The 23,697-nt window shown below is 40.6% G+C and overlaps 1 protein-coding gene across 4 annotated transcripts in view; it reads left to right on the top strand.

Moving 5' to 3' along the window:
• kazna (kazrin, periplakin interacting protein a) overlaps positions 1–23,697 on the top strand; it is a 147,062-nt gene that overhangs the window by 6,582 nt on the left and 116,783 nt on the right. For all 4 annotated transcript variants that reach the window (XM_077514597.1, XM_077514596.1, XM_077514599.1 and 1 more), the window contains one exon: positions 23,534–23,697. In XM_077514597.1, the coding sequence (XP_077370723.1) occupies positions 23,534–23,697 (164 nt within the window). The remainder of the gene's footprint in view (positions 1–23,533) is intronic.

Here is a 23,697-nt window from a genome sequence, read left to right as displayed (position 1 = left end):
GGGTTCGATACATGTTTTCATTTTTATGGATGAATTACGATGACATCCACTACACGTCTGTGGAGCTCTGAATCTGTCTGCCATCACCTTGATTAAATCCACAAAAATAAAAAATTACGTTACACCACCTGCACCACAACTTAGACTTGCTTTTAGCTGGTCTAAAGAGTAGTTTCTTTCTGCCACCAAATTGTCAAGTGCGTTGGGGGCATTGGAAAGAAATCGCCCTTGGTCTGTCAGAACCTCCAGAAAGGCGCAGTGCATTCTGCCAAATTCCCAATCACCCTAATTAATTACCCAGTGCCATGAAAGCATCACGATAGCCTACTTTTAAAGCCAACACTAAAAAAACAAAAAACAAAAAAACAAACTACTTCCACTAGGGTAGTCAAGGTCGGTTTCTTTTCTCACTCTTAATACCGCCCATTAAGAAATGGGTTCATAAAGGTCTGGAGAGGTGGACTTGAAATGAATGTTTAAAGTGGGACCGCTGTATATGTGTGTCTTTCTTTGAAGAGATGAATTCCTCTTCGTCTTCCGCATGCACGTGCATAGATTTATTTTACCTCCTTGCCCGATGGGCTCTCCTGCAGTGAGAGATTAGCTTTGTACTCCAGGTGCTGTTAATCATGTGGAAGAGTCACATTGAAAAAGTTTGGCCTGTGAGGTCAGCTGTCATTTTTAAGGGTTTTTTTTTTCCCCCTTTTTGTTTTTATGTCTTTTTGTTTGCTTGTTCTCATGGTTCAGGTGCAGGTTTTACAAGAGCATTCACATTACATTGATTTGTGTGTACATGATGCAGAGAAGCCAAGGGGGTTATACAATCCAGTCTCTGAGACACAGAGGGAAAACATTTCATCCCACCAAATAGTGCTTTAGAATCAGATACAGGCTCGCTATAGGGAGCAAGGATGCTTATTTACACCATTGCCGAGAGTACCAGATACTTCAAGCAGAAGGCGCTAGAAAAGTTACATCTTTTCAAGTCTGCAGTTGCTGCATAGCTATAAAACCATGGTGATGTATGCTTTTTTTTTTTTTTTTTTTCTTTTTCTTCCAGTTTCATTACAGCAGCCAACTGTCACTGAAAGTAATAAGTTTTCTGGATGTGGAACTTTTGAGATGGTTGAAATAACTCTGTTTTGGGTGGGTTGGTTCTGTATGCAAATGAGCTCACCCCTCCCCTACTATATGGGGACCAACAGTTACTATGGGAACCGTGGGATCGGTCTTTTTGACTCTGGTTCTAATGCAGCCCAGAGTCTGAAGAGAAAAGTGAGTCCACATACAGATTAAATAAAATTAGAATTTCATTCTCAGTGGCAGCACTTAATCACCAAGCTGTTAAATTACATTGTGGATCTGTGGATATGGCACATGTAGTAGACACATTGTGAAAACCAATTATCCTAACATTGACAATATATATATGGTCATTTCTTGAAAATGGCAGATCTTTTTTTTTTTTTCACCCAAGCTGCCAAGTCATGCGTGGGGAAACTCACTGTGAGTGTGGTTTATGTGAATTTCACAGATTGTCACTTCAGAAATGTCTCATTTTCAAAATTAGGTAGAGAACAAAACTTGGATGCCTAAATGAACACTTGAGGGGTGGCCAGGCACATTTTGTGTGGATGAAGACGTTGCGAGTGATCGATAATGGACGTTACAAAATCATTGGTTTTGTTAGAGCACATTTTGGTCCGTCAAATATGGAAGTTTGTGGTGCATGGCGCAGCATGTAGCTCACACTATAGCAACGAGTCTCTTACTTTGCACTGCCTTTTAACAACTGCATTCAAAGGCATATCTGAATGTCTGTTTCTCTATTTCATCTCTACGTGATAACTGTGTTTACATCCTCACAGTCTTCAAGGAGAATAAATAATGCTCCATTCCTTCAAAGAATGTGAATCTCCTTTTGCTTATCACCAAACTGCAAGTGATTTTGTTTTCCACTGCAGCTTCACTGCTGTGTTTTGTTGTTGTTATTGTAGCACAAGTCAGATAGCATTATCATGACAGTATCGTAGCTTCAGTTCAGTATGTGGTTTGCTTGGGAAGACAACTTTTATGATGTCAGATTACTCCGTTGGGGTAAAAAAAAAAAATCATTCAAGGTCCTTTTATGTCTATTTCCAAGGAAAGGCTGCAGCATGATGGATGCCTTATCAAGAACAGTGACTGAACGGTCCATGAACTTGTAGACGGGGTTTTTTCTGCACTGGTGGGCCCATTCCAGCAGGATGGATGTCGGCGTGAGTGGAGCCAAACATCAAATGAAACACGCAGCGTATGTCCAGACCTGTTACTCATAGCTCAGTCACAGATGGAAGCGCATCATTCTTCTGCATGACAGAGCGACTGGACCTTATGATGCCCACCCTCTCCAAATATAGAGATTAACCTTCACCTATCATGGAAGGAACGTATGAACTGTGCAAATAAGTCTCTTGATATCATTGGATGATGAATTTTATGTTCTTCCTGAAATCCCTTTTCAGGAATTATTTGTATACTAGTATTAAAAATGCCATTTTCCACAACATATCTCCTTTAATATCTGATTGTTTTTTGTTAATCAAGCAGCGTATGTGCAACCACTTCACGACTTAAGTGGAAGAAACCATCTGAACGTACCTAGTGAGAGGTCAAGTCATGTCTGTCGGGCCATATAGACAGAGTAAGCGCTTCAAGCATTAGCTTTGACGTTATGTTGCAGGCAGTTAACTTGTATGCCGTGAGTTTGAAGTGAACACTTAAGTGGAACCTCAATTTAATGGACTAATTGAGGGGAAGGAGTCGCTCGTTACAGCTAAATGTCCATTACATCGAAGTGGACTTTTTTTTTTTTTTGGCCTAAAAACACTCAATAGTACATTATTTTGTAGTTTTTGTTTTGTTTTTTTACTGAGGGCCCAATAACTAATTAGAGCTGCATCATAACAGAAAAATTAGCAGCAACCAGTACTTTCAGATTCATTTTCTTCTACCTTTTGTCTTTTTTCTCTCTTTTTTTATTTTTTATTTTTTTTTTATTTTCATGCGTCGTTCTTCATACATTTTTAGATTGTCTGTCTGCCTTTGACATTTTTATCGACATATTCTGGTAATTTTCTGCCCTTCGTTTTTCTTTTTTGTAGAAGTTATGGTTATTTATTTTTTTTCTACCTGTTTTGGTATCAATTTCATTTTATGGTAGGGAAGCTACAGGAGAGGGACTAAAGAGCCAAATATAGCTCCAGAGCAGGTTGCAGACACCTGGAATAGGCCAAAGTAATGAAACTTGATTACTTTTAAATACTTTTGGATGATTGAAATAATTATGCTAATGAAGCCAAATTCAATTAAATATCAAGATACATTTGTACAGATACAGAGAAACCCCAATTCACAGGGGATAGGGCAAACAAGGAATATTCAGTGGGCCGACCATCAAATAGTAAAATCTGCATATAACTGATGCACATTGAAATGCAGATAGATAGATAATCATTACATTTCAACCCAAGGTATGTAACTGTTAAGATTCCGGTGTGACCAGAGAGTGGATCCCAGAAACACAGAACACAGGAGGATGCGAGTGTTTTATTCACCAAACACGTGAATATGAACATAAAGCGCTGGACAAAAGCCAGGGGAAAAAGGTTAACAAAAGAAGCTTGCAAAATGCAGGGAAGGCTAAAAAGACCCGAAGGCTACAAACCGCAAACACAAGAAAGCAACACAAAAGTGGGAACAAAAAGAGACGTAGCAAAACTTGCATAGGCCCAAACGAGAATCTTAGACTATTCCTAGTAGCGAGGACGATAAAAACAGTTGATACAATGGCTGTGAGCAGACGGAGCAACGATCCGACAGTGGCTGCATGGAATCCCAGTCCTTATAAAGTCCTAATGGGTGATGCACCGCAGGTGTGGTGCAGGGGACACGCCCCTCTCATTAATCAGGCACTGCGAGACAAGGAAACTCAACACTTACCCCGGGTTTTCACTGGATGCGGTTGCGGTGCGGTTGCGGTGCGGTCCGGCGACGCAAGCAATTAGATTCCATTCATTCGAATGGTGCAGTTTACACCGCTTGCGGGTGCGTTGCGTGTCGACTGCGGAAGGCCTGCGGCGTGCCGCAAGCCTTCCGCAAGGATAGCCTATTTTCTATTTTTGCCGGACGCCGCAGCGGTAGGCCTCCGGCAAATGGCAAGCTAGCACAAAACACATCGAGCGGGACAGGAAGACCGAGGCAGTTTCAAAATAAATTTCCGGTTACCTTTCAGAATAAAACACTCACCAGCTCCTATTTCGCAAGTTTTTCAGCAAAACGTGACGTGGGCGTCGCCGGGCCATGTGCTCATTCACGGTTTAGACACCAGCGAACATGGACGAGGAGAGGTTTATATTGGAGGAGGAAAACCACAAAATAATATATGACACGGCACATCCTTTTTATAAGGACTGTAATGTATTGTGAGGTTGATGTTCGCGATTGCTTGTTGTGCCCGTCTCGCTTGCCGTACTGAGCGGCAGCCGGACGGGGAAGACAGAAATAAAGAGTGGACCCGCACTGACCCGACTCTCGTTATTAATATACTTTACAAGGACAACCAAAAAAAGGATGCTGCATGGAATCTCATAGCAGAAGAAGAAGAAAAGGTTAAATCAAAAGAAGTCCACCTCTCTTTCTGCTTCTCTGTTGAGCGCAGACTTTCTGTATGTTTGTCGTTGTGAAATGCCACATGATCGCGCGCGCGCGCGGTCCCGCGAGACACGTTGGGAAGTGGGCGGCGACGGAGCTGCCGGACCGCAGCTGTGCGGAGCCGGTGTGGATTGACAAAAAAATTGACCCGTCCGGAGCACGCAGTCAAGACTCACCGCACCGCAACCGCATCCGGTGAAAACCCGGGGTTAGGGGCCTATTCACTAAACCAGGGTTCTTGTAGGAATCACTCAGTGAAATTTTAGACCTTTTTTAGACCTTATTAGACCACTATGAGAAAAATTTTAGACCAACTTCACGACCGACCGACCGGGGGGCTCACATATTTGATTCTCAAAACCATGCCAACTTGCAGGGCTCTACACTAACGTTTCCACGACTAGCACTGGTGCGAGTAACATTTTTAGTTGCTCGCACAGGATTTGGTTGCACCATTTTTTGTGGAGGTGTAGCATGACTTTACGCATACGCAACTCGATATATTTGCAAAATATTTGATTGGAACACAAGTTTTGCCTGCAACAGCAGTGGCTATCAAAACATACGATTCATTTAAATATTCAAAACTTATAGTGACATTTGTTGCTTGTCGACGTTAAGCTTAAAACACCACAAATTTTTACGGTATCTTCAAACGTGTTAAAAAACAACAAAAATATCTTCTATATTTTCATATATTGAATCAATTATTTAAATAGACCGCAACAAAGGGCTGGGCGATATGACTGAAAAATGTATCAGTTTAAATATTTATTAGTCGTTATTGACAGTTATAATTGGGGTTTTTTTTTTTTTCCTATTCAAAATAAGGATCAGGAAAACAAAAGGCTGATAATTTGAAATATAAATATTTAACCTTTAAAAAGACACAAACAATATGTGCAGAGTGTGAAGTATTTCAGAAACATAAAAATTTGAGACATTAAATAAACCTACCGTCCAGACACGGCGCTCCGCATACGCTTACCACGCACTGCGCGTAGGGCACCAACTGCCTAAGGGGGCACCAAAAAACAAATCAAGCCCGTAAAAATAATCATATTAGTAATTATAATATCAGTGTCTAATATTTAAAATAAAAGCTTGTAAAGCATGTTAATAAATACAAAAAATAACGTAGCATTATTTACTCGACGAGCGGTATCGCTGGTCTACATTGGTGCCCCCCCCTCCCCTAGTAGTTTGTTCCTATTAGGGAAAGGGGGAGGGCTGCGGGGTGCACTTTTGCTCCAACGGAGCAAACTACTAGGGAAAGGGGAAGGGTAGCGGGGTGCACTTTTGCTCCAACGAAACAAACTACTAGGGAAAGGGGGAGTGGGGTGGGGTATACTTTATGCTTCAATCGCAAATTTGGCAGAAGTTTATTCTTGGATATCTGGACATGTCATCAAAAAGGCATCAAGAATTGGGGGCAGAAAAGAAAAAATAATGAGATGATGCTCGCGCGTCACTTGCAGGTATGACAATGACAATTTGTTTATTTTGTAGCAGCTACGTTTACATGACCACAGTTAGCAAAAAACCCCAAAAAAAACACTCCAAACCGCCGCAGTGGAATGGTTGTGACCAGCACGTTCATTATACGGTATGTTAAATGGAATGTGACGAGACAATATTGTTTCATATGGAACGGCCAAGAGCGGCATGTACTGGTGAAAGTGTAATTTGAAAATAATAATAATAATCATCTTAAGGCTAAGTAGATTTCCTCATTTCATATTCATAGTTTTAACATTATGTCCAGAATTTTTACATAGTGCCCTATCAGTCCTTCTCTAAAAAGGTAGATTATTAAAATTTTCATGTACCTGTGTTTTAAATATAGGCCTGCACAATACCATAATCCTAATCAATTTAGAAAATGTTTGTACCATGGGTGGTTCAAAACCATATTTCATTGTAGAATCCCTGAATATTGTCTTGTATTTCTGAATACAGGATCAATGCTTCAATATGTTCAAGGAGCATTTCATACCCTAACATAAATGCGGAAATTGCACAAAAGCTGTCATATGATGACCTGATAGCCGATTTTGCAGCCCAGAAATGTAGACATGTGCCTCTGTAGGGCCTCTACTAACTTGCTTGCACTTTGTTTATTTCCAGATGTTTATTTGGTAATAGTAGTGGCATTGAGTTTTATTTTAATTCATTTAGCTTTATTTATTTGAGTATTTGGTGTCATTGTTAGTTTTATAAAGACTTATTATTTATCACTTATTTTTGTGAACATTTTTAAAACTTCAATATTGACACTTAGAAGTAGGGCTGGGTATCGATTCAGATTTCCAGAATCGATTTAATTCGATTCACAAGGGCCCGATTCAATTCATGATTCACAACGATTTTCGATTCAGTTGAGGAATTCATGCAGCACATATTTTAGACAGTCAAAAGTACCAATGCTGCAAAGAGTAGAAACTTCTTGCTCTAATTTAATGCATTATTAATTAAGAATATGAATATTTACATTAGGAATTGAATCCATTGCAGTTACATTAATCTCTTTCATTTAACATGGCCTTATAAAAACAATAAATAATAATTTAAATAAATTACAACCACAGCACAGGCTGTGTAAATAAATTGACAAAAATGGGGGGGTCGATATATTGATACATGGTTTTATGTATCGATATTGGGATATGAAAAGGTATGATAGTGATATATCGATATTTCAAACCCAGCCCTACTTACAAGTTATTTTGTTTAATAAAGAAAAACTGACAAATACTCAGATATTGTTCATTTCTACCAGGGGAGGGGTGATGGGGTGTGTGGATGGAATGTTGGGGGAGGGGGGGGCACCACAAAACATTTATGCTTAGGGCACCAAAATGGCTAGCGCCGGCCCTGCTACTGTCCAGCCAAAAGAAATATGAAGCCACCTTATGGAACAATAAATCTATCAAACACATTTTAACCACTTAATATATCAAAAAAATATTGCCAAAAGTAACCTTCCCTTTTTATCAACAATTTTTCTTTTTCTTTTCCCATCACATTCATTTTTGGTTAATGTATGACGTCTTTTTTTTTTTTCTTTCTTTTTTGATTGTTATTAATCTGAGACACGATGATGACCACGGAATCGCTGCTGTTTTTTGTTTTTGTTTTGTTTTTTTTGTTTTTTGCTGTGGTTCATTTTGAGTTTGATGACGTTCATTGCGGGCACGTCTCAGTTCTACTATCTGCTTGTCACGCTAGTTGTGTACATTGACAGGAAAAAAAAGAGAGACGCTTGTGATGTGCTTTTAGCTTAGCTGGTGTGTTGGCTGTGGGACATACCTGTATGAAGTTTGAATTCATGCATTGGGTCGTCACGGGAGTTATTGTTTTGAGTCGCGCGCAGTACCAACACCGGGACATACAAGTGCACCGAGAGGACTCGATAGCCAAGGGAAATACCGAAATGTACGGCACCGGTTTCTGCTACTGTCTGTTGACACTCGCTGTGACGCGCGCGCACACTATCCCGTGCCGTAAGTTCGTCGTTCACCACCCTGCCTGTTTGTTTTTGTCCCGGTAGTGTTAGCTTGACATGTTGAGCTCGGGATGTCCGCAGAAAGCAACAACGATAATTCCTCCCCCTCTTGTTGTCGTACCTCGCGGCAAAACAAGCCGCCGCCGCGCGTCACATCTCACTTGCACCGCCCCACGTACATTAGATCCCGCCCGCCCGAACTACTTTGAACTACAATGCAAACGCACCCCCTCAAATGTTTCCCCTCACTTTGAGCACGCAAATAACAGAAACAACGCAACACACACGTTTTCTTTCTTTCTACAGAGCAGACACTTCTCGGAATGTAAGGAACGGATGTAAGAATTTTAGAATTTGGTAAATTAAATTTTAGACCTAGGATGAAAATATGGCTGCTTTTTAAGACATTTTGGCCTAAAATGTAACTTTCTGAATTTTAGACGTTTTTCTTTTTTTTTCTTCTTTTTTTTTAAGACTTTTTAAGACCCCGCGAGAACCCTGTAAAGGTTTGCGTCGCCTTTGCACCACGCTAACCAGCAAAAATGGAGCAATCTGCGAGCGCCTAATTCACTAAACGCGCAGATGGGAACTTGAGTTGAGTTGAGTTGAGTTGGTGAATGGTGATATTACAAATCAAAACTACAGTCTGCATATTCACAGTTCTGCACCCGCAGAGTTGCATATTTGTGGATTGTTTATTTTTTTTTCACAGTAACAACTGACCCGGCATTGACATCGAAGTTCAACTGTACTTCCAAAATTTTACAGTGCAAGCCTATTTTTAATCAGAAGCGTTAAAAAAAAAAATGCACTGCTGCCTACTGGCTTGGCATGCGTACCAGAGCTGTTCGGTTAGTTTGATGTCTAATGCCTATGCACGTTAAATTGTAGTTAGCAGCCTTTTAGGTGCTTATGCTTACCGGTACTTACTTGCTGATTTTAGAGTTCGTCCATGTACTTTTGGTACAAAATGTAAATGATATATATATATATATATAAAAAAAAAAAAAAGCAGAACATCACAGTTGGTGTGAGCATCGAGATTTATGATGTATTGTTGGGCCAAATGACTCCCGTCCTGCCTCCTTTTGCTAGGCATCTGTAATCCTCACTAATCACTGCAAGTTGATTGTAACTATTTTACAGCGCGTTTCCTACATTTTGCTATTGAAATGGCACATTCTTTTTCTCCGTCTGCATTTATCGCTTGTGGCAGGTGGGCGATGTGTCAACAGTGGCATGCAATCCCTCTGCCAAGCACATCAATCCCCGTTTCTAATCCCTCACTTTCTCGTGTCTAAATCCTTACCCGAGGCGTCGGTAGGCTCCCATCTAGACAATCCATCTGCCGCGAGCTGTGAGACGAGAGGCTATTGATTGGCGATAAAGGCTGAGCTTAATCCCAAAAACATACAGGATTTTGAAACCACTATTGCACATTTCAACTAAATAAAAAGCCCCTGATATGACTGTGAGAGCACTGAGTTTGGAATGTTTCTTGTTTGCTTGCAGTAATGGCTGATTAAGTTGGGGAAAGTCCCCAAACACATTTGCCAATCCCCATAATCTAAAACTTAGTGAGTCCCTTTTTTTGCAATTATTTTACGGGCTTCCAGAGCACAGCTGGTCTCATAGTTATTCATTCTGACAGATATTTCCCCTCAGTCGATATAGAAATAGCCATCCGGTCTTCTTGTCTCAAACCAGAGTGTTGAAAATGGAATGAGGACTCACAGAGGGCCTGCAGCAGAAACGCTGCTGCTCTCTATTTCATAAGCACGTCATGCTATAATTCTGCATTGGGGAAAGTCTGGTCAATCTCCCTTTGCAACATCCATCATCTTCATTTTCATCATACACAAAACGTTACATAAATGATGGGCAATATTTTTTTGGAGGACTTCTTGGTATCAAGATGTATAAACATAAATGCCATAAAACATACAAACATTTACTAGCTATTGTTATGTACTGCTTCTTTAAATAGCAAAGACTGATTCAACAGGACTTCTGCACATTGAAAATAGCTTGAAAAGTATCCTGCTCATTTTCCACTCAAATGATGTTGCCATATCCTATAAAATATTGAAGATTATTCAGTGAAAATAAATAGACATAAAAACATTTTAATCAATTATACACATTCAACAAAATACTAAACACATATAGATAATTGTACCAAAGTTGCAGAGTATCGTCCACAATAACTACTTCCTTATTCGTGTTACTCTTGCATGCCTGCAGACATTTGAAGTCGCACCTTTCACTGTACTTTCATCAGGTAGTGGCGAGCTGTTGCGTTAGGATCACACAGTGCAGTGAGAGAGTCGAGCTGTTAGACGGAGCTGACCCCAAAACGTTGTCTTATCCAATCATTCCAGCAGGCAGGGTGACATTTAACTACACTAAAGCGGCCACCGTTGTTCAGCTCGACGACTTCATGATAAGATTCATGCTAGTATCTAAATTGCTTTTTTCTCCAGCCACAAATGTTTTTATCAGTATAATGAATACTATATCTGTTTCTGATGACTATTATTAGGGGGGATGTTTACACTGCGAGTGGTGTCTTAACATTTTTATTAAACGGTCCACAACCATTCAAATGTAATTTAGTTGGGCAGCTGCAGCAACAGGAGTGGTGTAGTTTTTTCGAATCTTCTTGATGAAAAGCACTTTTTACTTGACAGGGGACTGCTGTTGTGCATGTAATCCTTTTTTGTTTGGGTGATGTAGTGCTGACAGCAGCTTGCAGCGTCGTCAGCCTCATCAGTGCTGATGACTGAGAAAGAAATTGGTCTCGTCAGGTGTAAAGACAGGCCTCCCACCATCTCCTGGTGAAACGAGGGACAGGCATTGTAATCACTTCATTCGAAAGAATTATTTTGTAATTGAGTGCGCTGCATGGCTGCAACCAGCAGGGGCGCTACTGACTCACACGTTTGGGGTCTAAAGCAGGTGGAACACGCCAATCCTTTCATGACCTGATTAATAGAAAGGAACTGGTTTAGCTAAATTTAATTAATTCATATTGAATATGTATCCATCGTTGTTATGCATTGTTTCCACGAACAACATGGCTGCCATCAGAGAGAAGCTATTTGATGCTTTTTTCACTATTTTCCGCAAAAAACAACAACAATGTGGCTGTAATTCTCGCTAAAAAAAACAAACGATGAGTGCAAGCGCTTCATCCATTTATACATTGTAAAATCAGTAATTTGTCCACATGTTAGCTAAATTAAGCTAGCTAAGTGGTCCGAACTAAGGTAGGAAGGAGTTTTTGTAGTAATGATTGAATGTTTGGATAGTTTCCTATAGACATTTGTTTTACTAGGACGCTGGACCCGGGCGTTCAGGGAAAGACCACAATTTGAGATTCTTTAGTTAACATTTGATCAGTCAGATCAACATAACGTCAACAACTGAACGCTGAACTGCATCCAGGCAATGGCAACTTGCAAACAGAAGTTTAGAATTTTCAGAGTGATTCTCCTATCCATTATACATACACAGATAACAATTCAATGTTCATTTTCACCATGGTAGATCAAGGCAAGCACTTTTTGTTCAGTATGTTGTCTCCCAGGAACCATCAACTATTATTAAACTTTCAAACCACAAGAGTGTGATTATGTGTTTGCTTGCTCGATATATAAAACATGAGCTTATTTAGGCCAGCTCCTCATCAGTCTGAACATTTTCATGCTTCCATTAGCTGCTCCACGTTTGCTAATGCACTCGGCATTAGCCAAGTACTGTTCATCTCCGGGTTCAGACAGAGTGCATAATCCAGTTAGAGAGGAATCATTTCACACCAACAGTCGCATCAGCGCAAGAAAATTCCAATCCAGTCTCGGTGTGGATGTGAAGTTTAACTTCTGAACTATTTTATCGGGGTTGGTGTGTGTATTTTAGCGGGTTGAACAAGTAAAATGAACGTCTGCCATGACACCAAACCCAAGCAAACATTCCTTTGTCTCTCGACACTTGGCCCAGTTCCAAACCTTGACAGCGTTTACAAAGACTTGTCATCTTGTACTTGAGTGATAAACTGGGTAAGGCTCATGCTCAGACCAGGATCAATGAAAAATGTCCTGAGGACCCCAAAGACGTTAAGTTGATAACTTGGCAGTGTTTGGTTTGCTGTTTGTTCAGATCATGACCAAAAATTGTCATGTCAACAACTCCACATCCCACTGTTAGGGTGCATGTCAAAAAGATCGGATTTAACAAAAAATCCGAATTGGGCATCATGCCCTGCAGTATGAACATAGCTGTTACGCCCAGCTCGGCTAGGGGAAAGGAAGTAACACAGAGAGACTTTGAATACTGGAACGAACATTAACAGTTTTAATTGCGTTTTCGGCAGGGGTTTGAATAAGAGGGACATGAGGAACAGAGGGAATTACACAGGTAAGGGAAGGCGAATACACAGTAATATAATACACAAACAAGCACAAAGGCGAATATACATTAATATGCACAAACGAGCTGAACAAGCTCAATGACTTTACGAGTGTCTCAATTAACAAAAGTCACAACGAGAGACACGAACAAGGCGAGCTGCACTTTTGAGTTCCAGCCGCCCAGAGGAACGGCAACGCCGCGCTTTTATTCTGAGCAGTCCGGCCAGGTGGTGGTCGGCGATTGGCGGGTCGGAGCTGCTCAGGGCGTAGGGGTGGACGGCCGCCGCCCGGGACGTCGCGCCAGCACAGCCACCCAATCCGAACGTCGCACTGCAACAGTCGTCCAATCAAAGTGTCGCGCTGGCACATTCGAAGCTGCCTGTAATAAAAGGGGGCAGCAGACGCCACGTGCACACTAGGGAGCGGAAGAGTTCAGCGGGCCCGAGCCGCCAGCCGTAACATTCCCCCCCTTAAGATACAAACACATTTTGTATCAAAGGGTGAAATGTACAAAAAGAAAAAACACAAAACAAATAAACAGCCATATTCACAACCTGGACAGGGCATCAGCACATTGTTTTCCGACCCCTGTTTTGGTGACGAATGTTCGAAACGTCGGCAAATGGCATACGCGACAAAAACGACAAGTGGGTTACGGTAGGTACAAACAGTAGTTGCCAGAGAGCCGACTTCAATATACAACTTAAAATGTTAAGAAGCGAACTGCAGAAACACAAACAATGTTATTCAGAGGGGGGAGTGCTGATGTTGGTTGTATGTGTGTAGGAAGTAACTGGTCGGATTGAAGGATTCGAGTGGGGTGCGCGAGAACGGTACCACTTCGGACTGTCGGAACCACGTTTCATATTTACCTTTTTAGCGGACAGTTGATAGACAACCGGACGTTCTGTTTGGATAAAATGTGTTTTGGTGGATGTTGTGAGGTTAGTCTCTTTCTTGGGTGTGCCTGGCTCTTTGTTCATTTCTTCGTTTGTTTTCCCTCCCTCCCTCCATCGTTCGTTTTGTAGCCAGCCCCCCCTTGTGTGTTTGTTCCGCTGTCCTTTCGTGTTTAGTGCTATTTTAGCCATAAGTTCGTCTGGTCATTTCAGTTCACAATGTATTCGTGTAACTTCGCCATAACTTTGTCCATGCAGTTTCTGGTCTATTATTCATTCATTCGACATTGCACTAAGGGCAGTCGGAATTGTTCGGGAGAGTGGCCCGACATTCGGGGAGCGTTATCCAGCTCCATTTCGTCGAGTTCCGTCTTGTGAGGTATAGTGTGTGTTCGTTGTGTTGCCCCACTCGTGTTTCCTTCCACCTTAATGTCCAAGTAGCCCCTTTTTCTAACAGTAGCCTAAAGGCTGGTATAGGATCAGCTCATCAGCAAGCGCTGCATAAGCCTGATAACAATCATGTTGATTGGAATCAGCTTGTGTTGGAAGGGGGAAATTTCAAAAAACTTGCATGACTGGCCCTCGACGACCGAGTTTGCCCACCCCTGTGTTAATCCATTAATCAACAAATCGCTAAGTTTTTTTTTATTTAAAATTATCCAAAATGTACCTGTCAACCATAAAGATTCTCTGATTTCTGTAGCGCTACATGAAAGCAGACTGATTTTTGTGTTGTTGAATCAAAATAAAACATTTGCAAACATCTGCTTTTATTTTAAAGAAAACAATGATCAACGTTTTTGACAATGTTCTGAGATGTTGCCAACCAAACTATTAACTGAACCTTACTTAATTTGTGTGTGTGTGTGTGTGTGTGTGTGTGTGTGTGTGTGTGTGTGTGTGTGTGTGTGTTATTAGCACTGTCAATTTGTCACATTTTTTGGAAAAAAAAAAATGTTTCTAGAGAGGTCAGGAAAGTCACTAAAGTGATAAAATTGATAAACTGGTAATGTTGACTGTTCGTGTAAACTAGCTCCTCTCTGTGAACAGCCATGTTTTTAGTGGAAGCAATGTACTTCAGCCGAGACAGGCTTTGAACTACAGAAGCTGCAACAAAAATATATAATTTAAAGAAAATTACCCTGGCAAAGAAAAGCTATGGTAAATTCTTCAATAGACCTCTTTTTTTTTTTTTTTTTTTTTTTTTTTTCAATGATATTTCTCTAAAAAACTTCATTGTTGTGAGTTTAGTTAATTAACCCATAAAATGCTTATTTATTTCACACATAATCACTTAGAAAGTTAAATAAATGAACAGAATTATGCGAAAGTTACCGTATTTTCCGCACTATAAGGCGCACCTCATTTTAAGGCGCACCTTCAATAAATGACATATTTGAAAACGTTTTCCATATATAAGGCGCTACGTAGAGGCTGGGGTTACGTTATGCATCCATTAGATGGTGCTGCGCTAAAGAGAATGTCAACAAAACAGTGAGATAGGTCAGTCAAACTTTATTAATAGATTACAAACCAGCTTTGTGACAACTCCATCCACCCTCAAAATGAATAAACAGCTGTTTTATTATTTTCTCTGAGGTAAAGTATTACCCCGGGTTTTCACCGGTTGCGGTTGCGGTGCGGTTGCGGTGCGGTTGCGGTGCGGTCCGGCGACGCAAGCAATTAGATTCCATTCATTCGAATGGTGCAGTTTACACCGCTTGCGGGTGCGTTGCGTGTCGACTGCGGAAGGCCTGCGGCGTGCCGCAAGCCTTCCGCAAGGATAGACCTATTTTCTATTTTTGCCGGACGCCGCAGCGGTAGGCCTCCGGCAAATGGCAAGCTAGCACAAAACACATCGAGCGGGACAGGAAGACCGAGGCAGTTTCAAAATAAATTTCCGGTTACCTTTCAGAATAAAACAATCGCCAGCTCCTATTTCGCAAGCTTTCAGCAAAACGTGACGTGGGCGTCGCCGGGCCATGTGCTCATTCACGGTTTAGACACCAGCGAACATGGACGAGGAGAGGTTTATATTGGAGGTGGAAAACCACAAAATAATATATGACACGGCACATCCTTTTTATAAGGACTGTAATGTATTGTGAGTTTGATGTTCGCGATTGCTTCTTGTGCCCGTCTCGCTTGCCGTACTGAGCGGCAGCCGGACGGGGAAGACAGAAATAAAGAGTGGACCCGCACTGACCCGACTCTCGTTATTAATATACTTTACAAGGACAACCAAAAAAAGGATGCTGCATGGAATCTCATAGCAGAAGAAGAAGAAAATGTTAAATAAAAAGAAGTCCAAAATTGACCCGTCCGGAGCACGCAGTCAAGACGCACCGCACCGCAACCGCACCGCAACCGCATCCAGTGAAAACCCGGGGTTAGTATTAGCTAGCGATCCAAGATGGCGGGATCTTCTGCGCATGCGCGTCACCGATCATGCAGGGTCACCGATCGAGTCTTGACAGCGAGACCTGTTGCGACTCAATATAGGTCCATATATAAGGCGCACTGGATTATAAGGCGCATGGTCAACTTTTGAAAAAAAATGAAGGCTCTTAGGTGCGCCTTATAGTGCGGAAAATACGGTACATTAGATTAAACAAATGAATAAATAATACATAAGGAGAACCACTGAATCGCTTTTGTCCTCTCTGGAATAACAGGCTTCCATTCTGTGGGTTCACCCAGAGTTTTTTGTGTCTGGAACCCAGGTAACAGTTTTATTTGAAACATGTTCAAATTTTTTGATATAGCCCAAAATTGGTAGCTCCTATTTTGACAATGACTGACAGTATTTTTTTTTCTGTCAGTATTGTTGCAATTTGCTGTCAGCTTTCTCCACTAAACACTTTTGCTTCCATTTGTGTAACTGTAATACCAAAAAGGATGAAATTCAGATTTCAAGTGTAATACATTATGGTCTGCATTTCTATGTCTAATGGATTTTTGGAGGATACTCAAGGTCGCAAGGTCGTAGCATACTGAATCCTTCTAACACATATAAAAGTGAATTGGAAGCTGTAATGATTTCGATATGGATCCACCTAAAATTTGTTTGGATTTAGGAGAAAAACGTATCCCACACATATTAGAAATGATCTGCTCCTGCCTTAACTTCATGACAAGCAATCATGCGTATGATGATGTTAGTCTCAGCTGGTCCTTCCTGTTTGAATACATGTTGATGCCTGTTAAAGTCAATTATATGCTGCAAAATGTAGCTTAATCAGGGTTCATGATAGTCCCAATTTATCCATCCATCCATTTTCTTGACCGCTTATTCCTCACAAGGGTCGCGGGGGGTGCTGGAGCCTATCTCAGCTGGCTTTGGGTAGTAGGCGGGGGACACCCTGGACTGGTTGCCAGCCAATCGCAGGGCACACAGAGACAAACAACCATCTCCACTCCCAAGCACTCCTAGGGACAATTAGGAGCGAGTCCCAATTTAATCAAATAGAAATTAAAAAAGCAATATTGCATTTCTTAAAAAAAAAAAAAAAGAAATAAGAAAAAAAAGAAAGGTCTGTTTGTGATCTCCTTTGAAAAAAATTCAACAACACCAGGTGAAACGGAAAATGCATTTTGGGTACCAAAAAACTGAGGCTTGACTCATGATGCAAATGAAGCAAACAAACAAACTGCTTAATGAAAACACAAGCTCCCTAATGGAGATAGCTTGAGGCTAAAACTCATTAAACATTCCATTAAACTTTGGCGCCTGGAGTCTGTTTATGATCCTCCAATGTTTATAAGGTCACATTATGATGAGATGAAGTCGGTGCACAAACATTAATCCGATTTTGTCGCAGCTGTGCTTTTTGTTGCAAGACATCAAGATCCTATAGTTATTATTCTATTTATTGCATTAAAATGGGGCACAAGCTCAAGCCGCTATGTAATCCCTCCAACAATTGCGGATGTTGTTTCAAGTGCATCACAAAAACACAAGAATGAGGACAGCGAGACGACGCGAGCTGCTGTGCGAAGCTCAGCAGAGAACTGATCAAAAATCAAGAGGGACTCGTCAGCTGCTGGAGGGGCAGTTATGATGAGTCGGGCTGTGTTTTTTCCACACACACACACACATACAGTGACACACATAGCATTTTGAAGCCAATCACCTAGGAAGCCTTGTCCCATATCCCGCTCCTCTGTTTTTATTCAGCCTGTTCCGGTGCTAATAGATATGATTAGTTGAATCTTAATGAGCTCTGCAGAGAGGAGAGTTCTAATTGCTGCTACAGAACCCCCATGGGTACTGCTGAATTCAGCAAATGATGTGTTCTGACTAATAGAACATTTTTGTTGTTGTTGCTTTTATTTCATTTTTTGCAGATAAATATTGTCTAGTTATAGGAATATGGTGTGACGACCCAAGTGTGCTGCCATGTGTGCATGGAGTAAACCAAGTATGACGGACCACAATCAACTCCATAATGCAGTTATATTTGGAGTACAGTCAACAGAGAGAGAGATTTTCATTTAGAAATCTTTTTACAACATTGTTTTAAATACAAATGACTTACAGATAATTTCATTGAAAATGCCACAAAGACTTCCATTTACAGCTCAGGCTAAACATATCCTCCCCATATTTTAGTATCACTTGAGATGTATCACTGTAACATATGTCCTTGACATCAAGTATTCATTTCCTATTAGTCTGGGCTTTGGTGACATCTTGTGGCATATTTGAAAGAGGGATGTGTTGGTAGTGGTCCAGTATCAGTCTGCAGTTTTTGAGCTCATCGCCACCTGTTGAGGAGAAGCCAATCTGTTTGTAGTACAGTATTTCTATATAGTCGCCCCTGGTGGCCAAAATGCACACACCAGAAATCAGCATAAAAAAAATATTTAAAAAAAACTGTTTAATTATTTACCTTCGGTGTAATTGTTATTACTGTAGATTTTAATAAATTACAATACTACAGAATGATATTTTTCTTATTAAAAAAAATATACATTAGAAAACGTTTGTGTGCGTGTATGTTTGTTTGTTTGTTTGTTTGTTTGTGGGGCTGGAATGGGTTTGAGACATTTCCATTCATTTCAGTGAGGAACGATGATTTAGGGTGTGAGCAGTTTGAGTTAAGAGAGTAGTCACAGAATGAAGTCAACTCATGAGTCTCGATACCACTGGACCAATTACTATGTTGCTACTAGCCAGGGCTTAGGGTGCCATTTTGTGTCATCTTACAGCATCATTTAAAGAACATAAACATGGAAATAGGTAAGTTATTTTAGTGACTAGAGAAAGTCATTAACATCACCCCAAAAATATTTCAGATTTTTTTTTTCTTAAATCCAAGAGTAATGATTGAAGTTCACCCTTTCTTATGATGAAAAAGGAGAGCTAAAAAATGTTGTCGACTCATTGCACCTCAAGCATGTCATTCAAAGATTAACCTTCAAAATCCCTCTGTGTTCATTAAGCACTTGGCTCCTTTTCAGCCATTTTATCGAAATGCATGACTTCCACTCTGTTTATGAGTAGTCCTACTGCATGTTGATGCTTACAACTCCCCAACGACTTCATCTCCGCAGAATCAGGTGGCGAGCCTGCAAAATATGTTGAATTTCCCCTTGTAGGTCAATGAATATTCCCCCATGAGACAAAAACTCAGAATTAAAGCATAACATTCCTGTTTTCATGCCTACTGGCAGACTTTTATTTGGCTCTTTTCATCATTTATGAGGTTAAAGACTGGGAGTCGTCCTCACTCAAGTGATCTGACAGATTTGCATTTATTTTACGGTTTTTTAAATAGAGTGGGAGTGCTGCGCTTCAAAATTAGCAAGCTGATAAGCACGGTCTGGCCAATTGGGGGCAATGTTGCACAGCACTCTGAATTGCTTTTGATGCTGCATTTGCCCCGTAAAATAAACCATGTGTGTCAGGATTTAGGATGAGATATTTTCTCTTTCTTTCTTTCTTTCTTTCTTTCTTTCTTTCTTTCTGTTAGCATGACAAGACTATTGGCTTATCAGTCTCTGTCCATTTTCCCTTAGATTTGTGGGTGTACTGTGATCAATGTGCCATGAAATGAGCCCCCTTTTCCAAGACTCCATCCTGGGCTACGGCATTGTATGCCATTAAGCTTCCACTGTGCATTCTTTGCAGGATTTTTCATCTGTAGTGATCTTTATTTCCCCTGGCAGCCACTGTCTTCCCTCGTGAAGATAAAGGCCCGACAGGCAGGGCGCTGCTGTGGCTTCTTCTCATTTTTTTCGGCACCGCCTGCTCAATAGGAGGACATGCAAGGCATTTTGACAATTCAGAAAAGGAGAAGACGGCAGACAGCAAAGGGTGAGACGATGCGGCTGAGAACTCCAAACTTGAGCTCTTTCAACTAAAAGGAAGACGCAACATTCTGAAAATATCTGGCACATTTTTTCAACATTGACATAGTTTCTCAAGGAAATGTTTCACATGTTTTATATACAAGCCAGTATCATTTTTAAAATATGAGGATGTTTCAAATCTGAAAACCAGATTAAACCACCCAAATGTAAAATGTATAAAACTGTCTCTTGGCAAAGTTGAAGTATTTTGGCATCAATGCCTTTAAAGACTAATATTGTTCTTGTGTTTAAGTGAACAGCTGTTCCAAACAAAGTGTCCCTATCGTCTTTAATAGAAGCAAAGTGGACAGTTGCAACATACATGCCCAATTAAAAAATATACAAAGTAATCAAGTCAGGTCAAGTCATCTTAGTATACTGTATATTCTTATGTTGGCCAATGAGTGAAGGGAATGAGAGCAGCGGTGTATGCAATAAATACCGCATATGCATATAAAGCACTTGGTAAGAATAGTCAGTAACACTGTAAGTAGCAAAATAAGTCAAATGAATAAATAAATAAATAACTACATCTAAATCACAAAACTACAATCACTATCCATCTGTTGCTAATGACAAGTTCAATTTTGTTTAATTTATGTGCAAAATATTGCTATTGGTATTTGTGTACTTCATTAAAATTGTTCGTTCGTGATGTGCGAAGCAGCTAAATTAATCATGCATAGCCGCACAGGGAGGTTCAAAGGTGTAATTACTTTGCTCTCAGTGCCCACACATTCTATGCCCGGAGGTTACAATGTAGACTGACATTTAGTTTGACCCCAACTTCTGCTGTATGTTCGTTCATTTCGGCCTTGCGACTGTGACGCAGGTCTCATAATCAGTAATTGCGAGTAGGAGGTCCTTATTTGATTACTAAAAACAAGCTTCAGATGACCATTAACCTTTAGAATTTAGTGTTTTTCCAAGAGAAAAACATGAAATTCTAAAGGTTCTTTTGGGAGAGAGAGAGAAAGAAAAAAAAGAATTTCATGTTTTTACCCATGACCCCTGTGAGGAAAAGTGGCTAAGAAAATTGGATGGATGGATGGATGGATATACGTATTCTCAAAAAAAGTTAGCAGTATTGGGCATTTGAGGTTTGGCTTAAAATTCCCCCATAAGCTTTCGAGGTGAATTTAGTTTGTAAAACTTTTGACTAGCCAACTGTTCAGTGTAACACTTTTTGTGCAACTCGCTGTCCACGAGCTGAATGGCGTTGGATCCGCAAATCAACCAACCTCAACTATGCATTTTTGGAACTACTCCAGTCTCTCTGTAGATGTTGCAACATGCTGTGACACTTTAAGCTCAGCGGCCTCTTCACTCTGAGAACGTCCTGTTTGAAACCTCGTTATGGCGAGTTAAATCAATCAGGTGTTAGGTGCCTTCACTCAATATCAAAATGTAAGAAGTATGATGAAGAGGAAAACTGTTTGAAAACCGACACGAATTGAACCAGGAAATGCATTTGTCCATTCATGGATCAAACAACCCTGGTGAATTTTGCCATTCGGCTCCTTTTTAGAGAACAGCAAGTTGTGCCAAAAGTAGAGCATCAGTACCACTGTTTTTCCAGACCAAGAACAAGAACAAGTACTTGCATAAGAAAACTCGCCAGTACCAAGTACAGTGCTTGATAATGCTATCATCACTTGAGAGGAAAATGTGATTTCAGAAACGCACTATACATTTCACTCAAATATTACTCTCTTACACAAATACATGAAATTATCAAATTTCAACATTTAACTTGTGTGCCTTTGCCTTCAGAGAACAGTGTAGTGCACAAACAAAAATATGTGGATTTGATGACAAGACACAAAGAAGAGGCTAAACTGCAGTCATGCTATTTGTTTTTTGCAGGGTATAAATAATATATGCTTGTGAGTAATGTTTAATCTGACTTCCCTCGCGGGATGTAGAGTATAACCCATCCATCCATCCATCCATCCATCTGCTGTACATGCTATGTGTGTTCCAATGTTTATTTAAACATTTATTTAAATTAAAATTTATCTGGCTTATATTTTTTCTTAGCATGGTGTTTCACAATTAAGGTTAGTGGCCTTTGTAAGCTGAAGCTATGTGTATGTGTTTTGTCAAATAGATAGCTAGAAAAATAAGTATTTTTCTGCTTGATTCATATACAAAAATGTAATATTAATATGAATACTGCATTTAGACTATTGAGGGCAAATTTAACATGTAAAGAAAACATTTGACTTGACTTTGACTTTCACTCTCAATTAAGGTTATAATGAATTTTAGGTTCATCCAGAAATGCCAATACGGCACTATCCCTAACTGTTTTTGAGTACAATTTGCCTTTAGAGAAAGCGTATGAGAGCTTTTACCTCACAAGGTGTCTTACATGCATTCCCTCATCACATTGGCCTGTGTGTGCATTATGAGCCCACCAGAGGGCAGTAAGTATCAGCAACTGAATTTTCTTCCCATATGTATTTTGGTGGCCTTTTACCTTTTAGCCTGTCATTCAATAAGTTAGACAAGACTCCTCACTCAGTGTTTGGTGCTCACAAGCAGCCCACTCACACATTCAAACATTTGATGTCTGCTCCGCTCTCACCTCGAGGGGACACAGCCCTCTCCAGCCCCCTCATTCCCTCCTTATCTCTGCCGCCAAAGCTTGTTTGCTTGGAAATGTCAACCACGATGGAAGAATGTTGGTTACGTAAGGCATGCATCCATGCTGTCGTTGCCTTTCTTGTTTTGTTTTTTTAAGCGTGGGATTGTGTGCGGGGGAAATGCTTTTATAGTTGCAAACCCCGCTCAAATTCCAAGCCAAATGCATCCCATTCTGTGCAGATTTAGCTGGTTGTATTTCTTTATTTAGAAGTGATTTAACAGTTGTCCTTACAGCTCAACACTAGAGATGCTTAAAGTCTTTTATAGGTGACACCTTTGTAAATTTGACAGTTTCAACGCTGGAGACATGGATAATGAGGCATTAGGGGTTAGAACGGTCTCTTATAACATAAAATGGATCGTTAGGGGGAAAATACTGCACATATTATGGAAATTACTTTTTCTCCTGCTGCTGCGTGGGTGACCTGTGAAATATTTTCAGTGACCTCTCAGAGACTAAAGAGGGATTGATGGTAAATGGAAGAGGGTTGAGGAAGTGTGTGTGCTGGAAGGAGGAAATACATTCGGGCTGGCTACTTTTCACTGTGGGAGGCAAGCTGGGAAGGAAACCTGAAAGGACACACCAGGGCAAAAACTTGGGAACAAAAACAGGATGGCTCGCATCAACATTCTGAGATGAGAGCGGGTGTTGATAGCCAAAGGAGTTGGTGACAGTCGGAAACCATGTTCTTACTCTGGTACTTATAGTGCTATGTTGTTCCTGGCCAGCAAGAACATGGAAGAAAATATGGACTTGGTCCACCAATTGCACCTTAAACATGTGAAATGACTGTTTTTCAGAAGATTATTTATAAGAGGGCCTGACTTATAATCACTTACAATCTCTTGTTGTACCAAACAAAACTCTTCCAGTCATGCCTTTATGGACCATGCTTTGTGTACTACGAACAGAAAAGGGCCTCCACATAAACTCCCCCCACTAGCATACAAATGCGTCTCAATGTCGTTGATGCATGCAAGATAATTCCATGCTGTTTTTTGAGACTTGTGTTTCTGTCTCCCTCTAGCGGTGCAGTCCCTGAACAGCCTGAATGATCAGATCGCAAGTTTCATCGTGACGGGACCCAAATCACTTGAGCAGGATCAAGACGATCACGCATATTGCCCCCCTGAGAAGGAGACGCTGCAGAAGTCAATGACCTTGATGAGACACCTCCTCGTGGATGCTCAG

This window comes from Festucalex cinctus, chromosome 2, assembly GCF_051991245.1.
Source record: "Festucalex cinctus isolate MCC-2025b chromosome 2, RoL_Fcin_1.0, whole genome shotgun sequence".
In the NCBI taxonomy this organism is placed as follows: Eukaryota; Metazoa; Chordata; class Actinopteri; order Syngnathiformes; family Syngnathidae; genus Festucalex; species Festucalex cinctus.
This window is presented reverse-complemented; position numbering and strand designations above follow the sequence as displayed.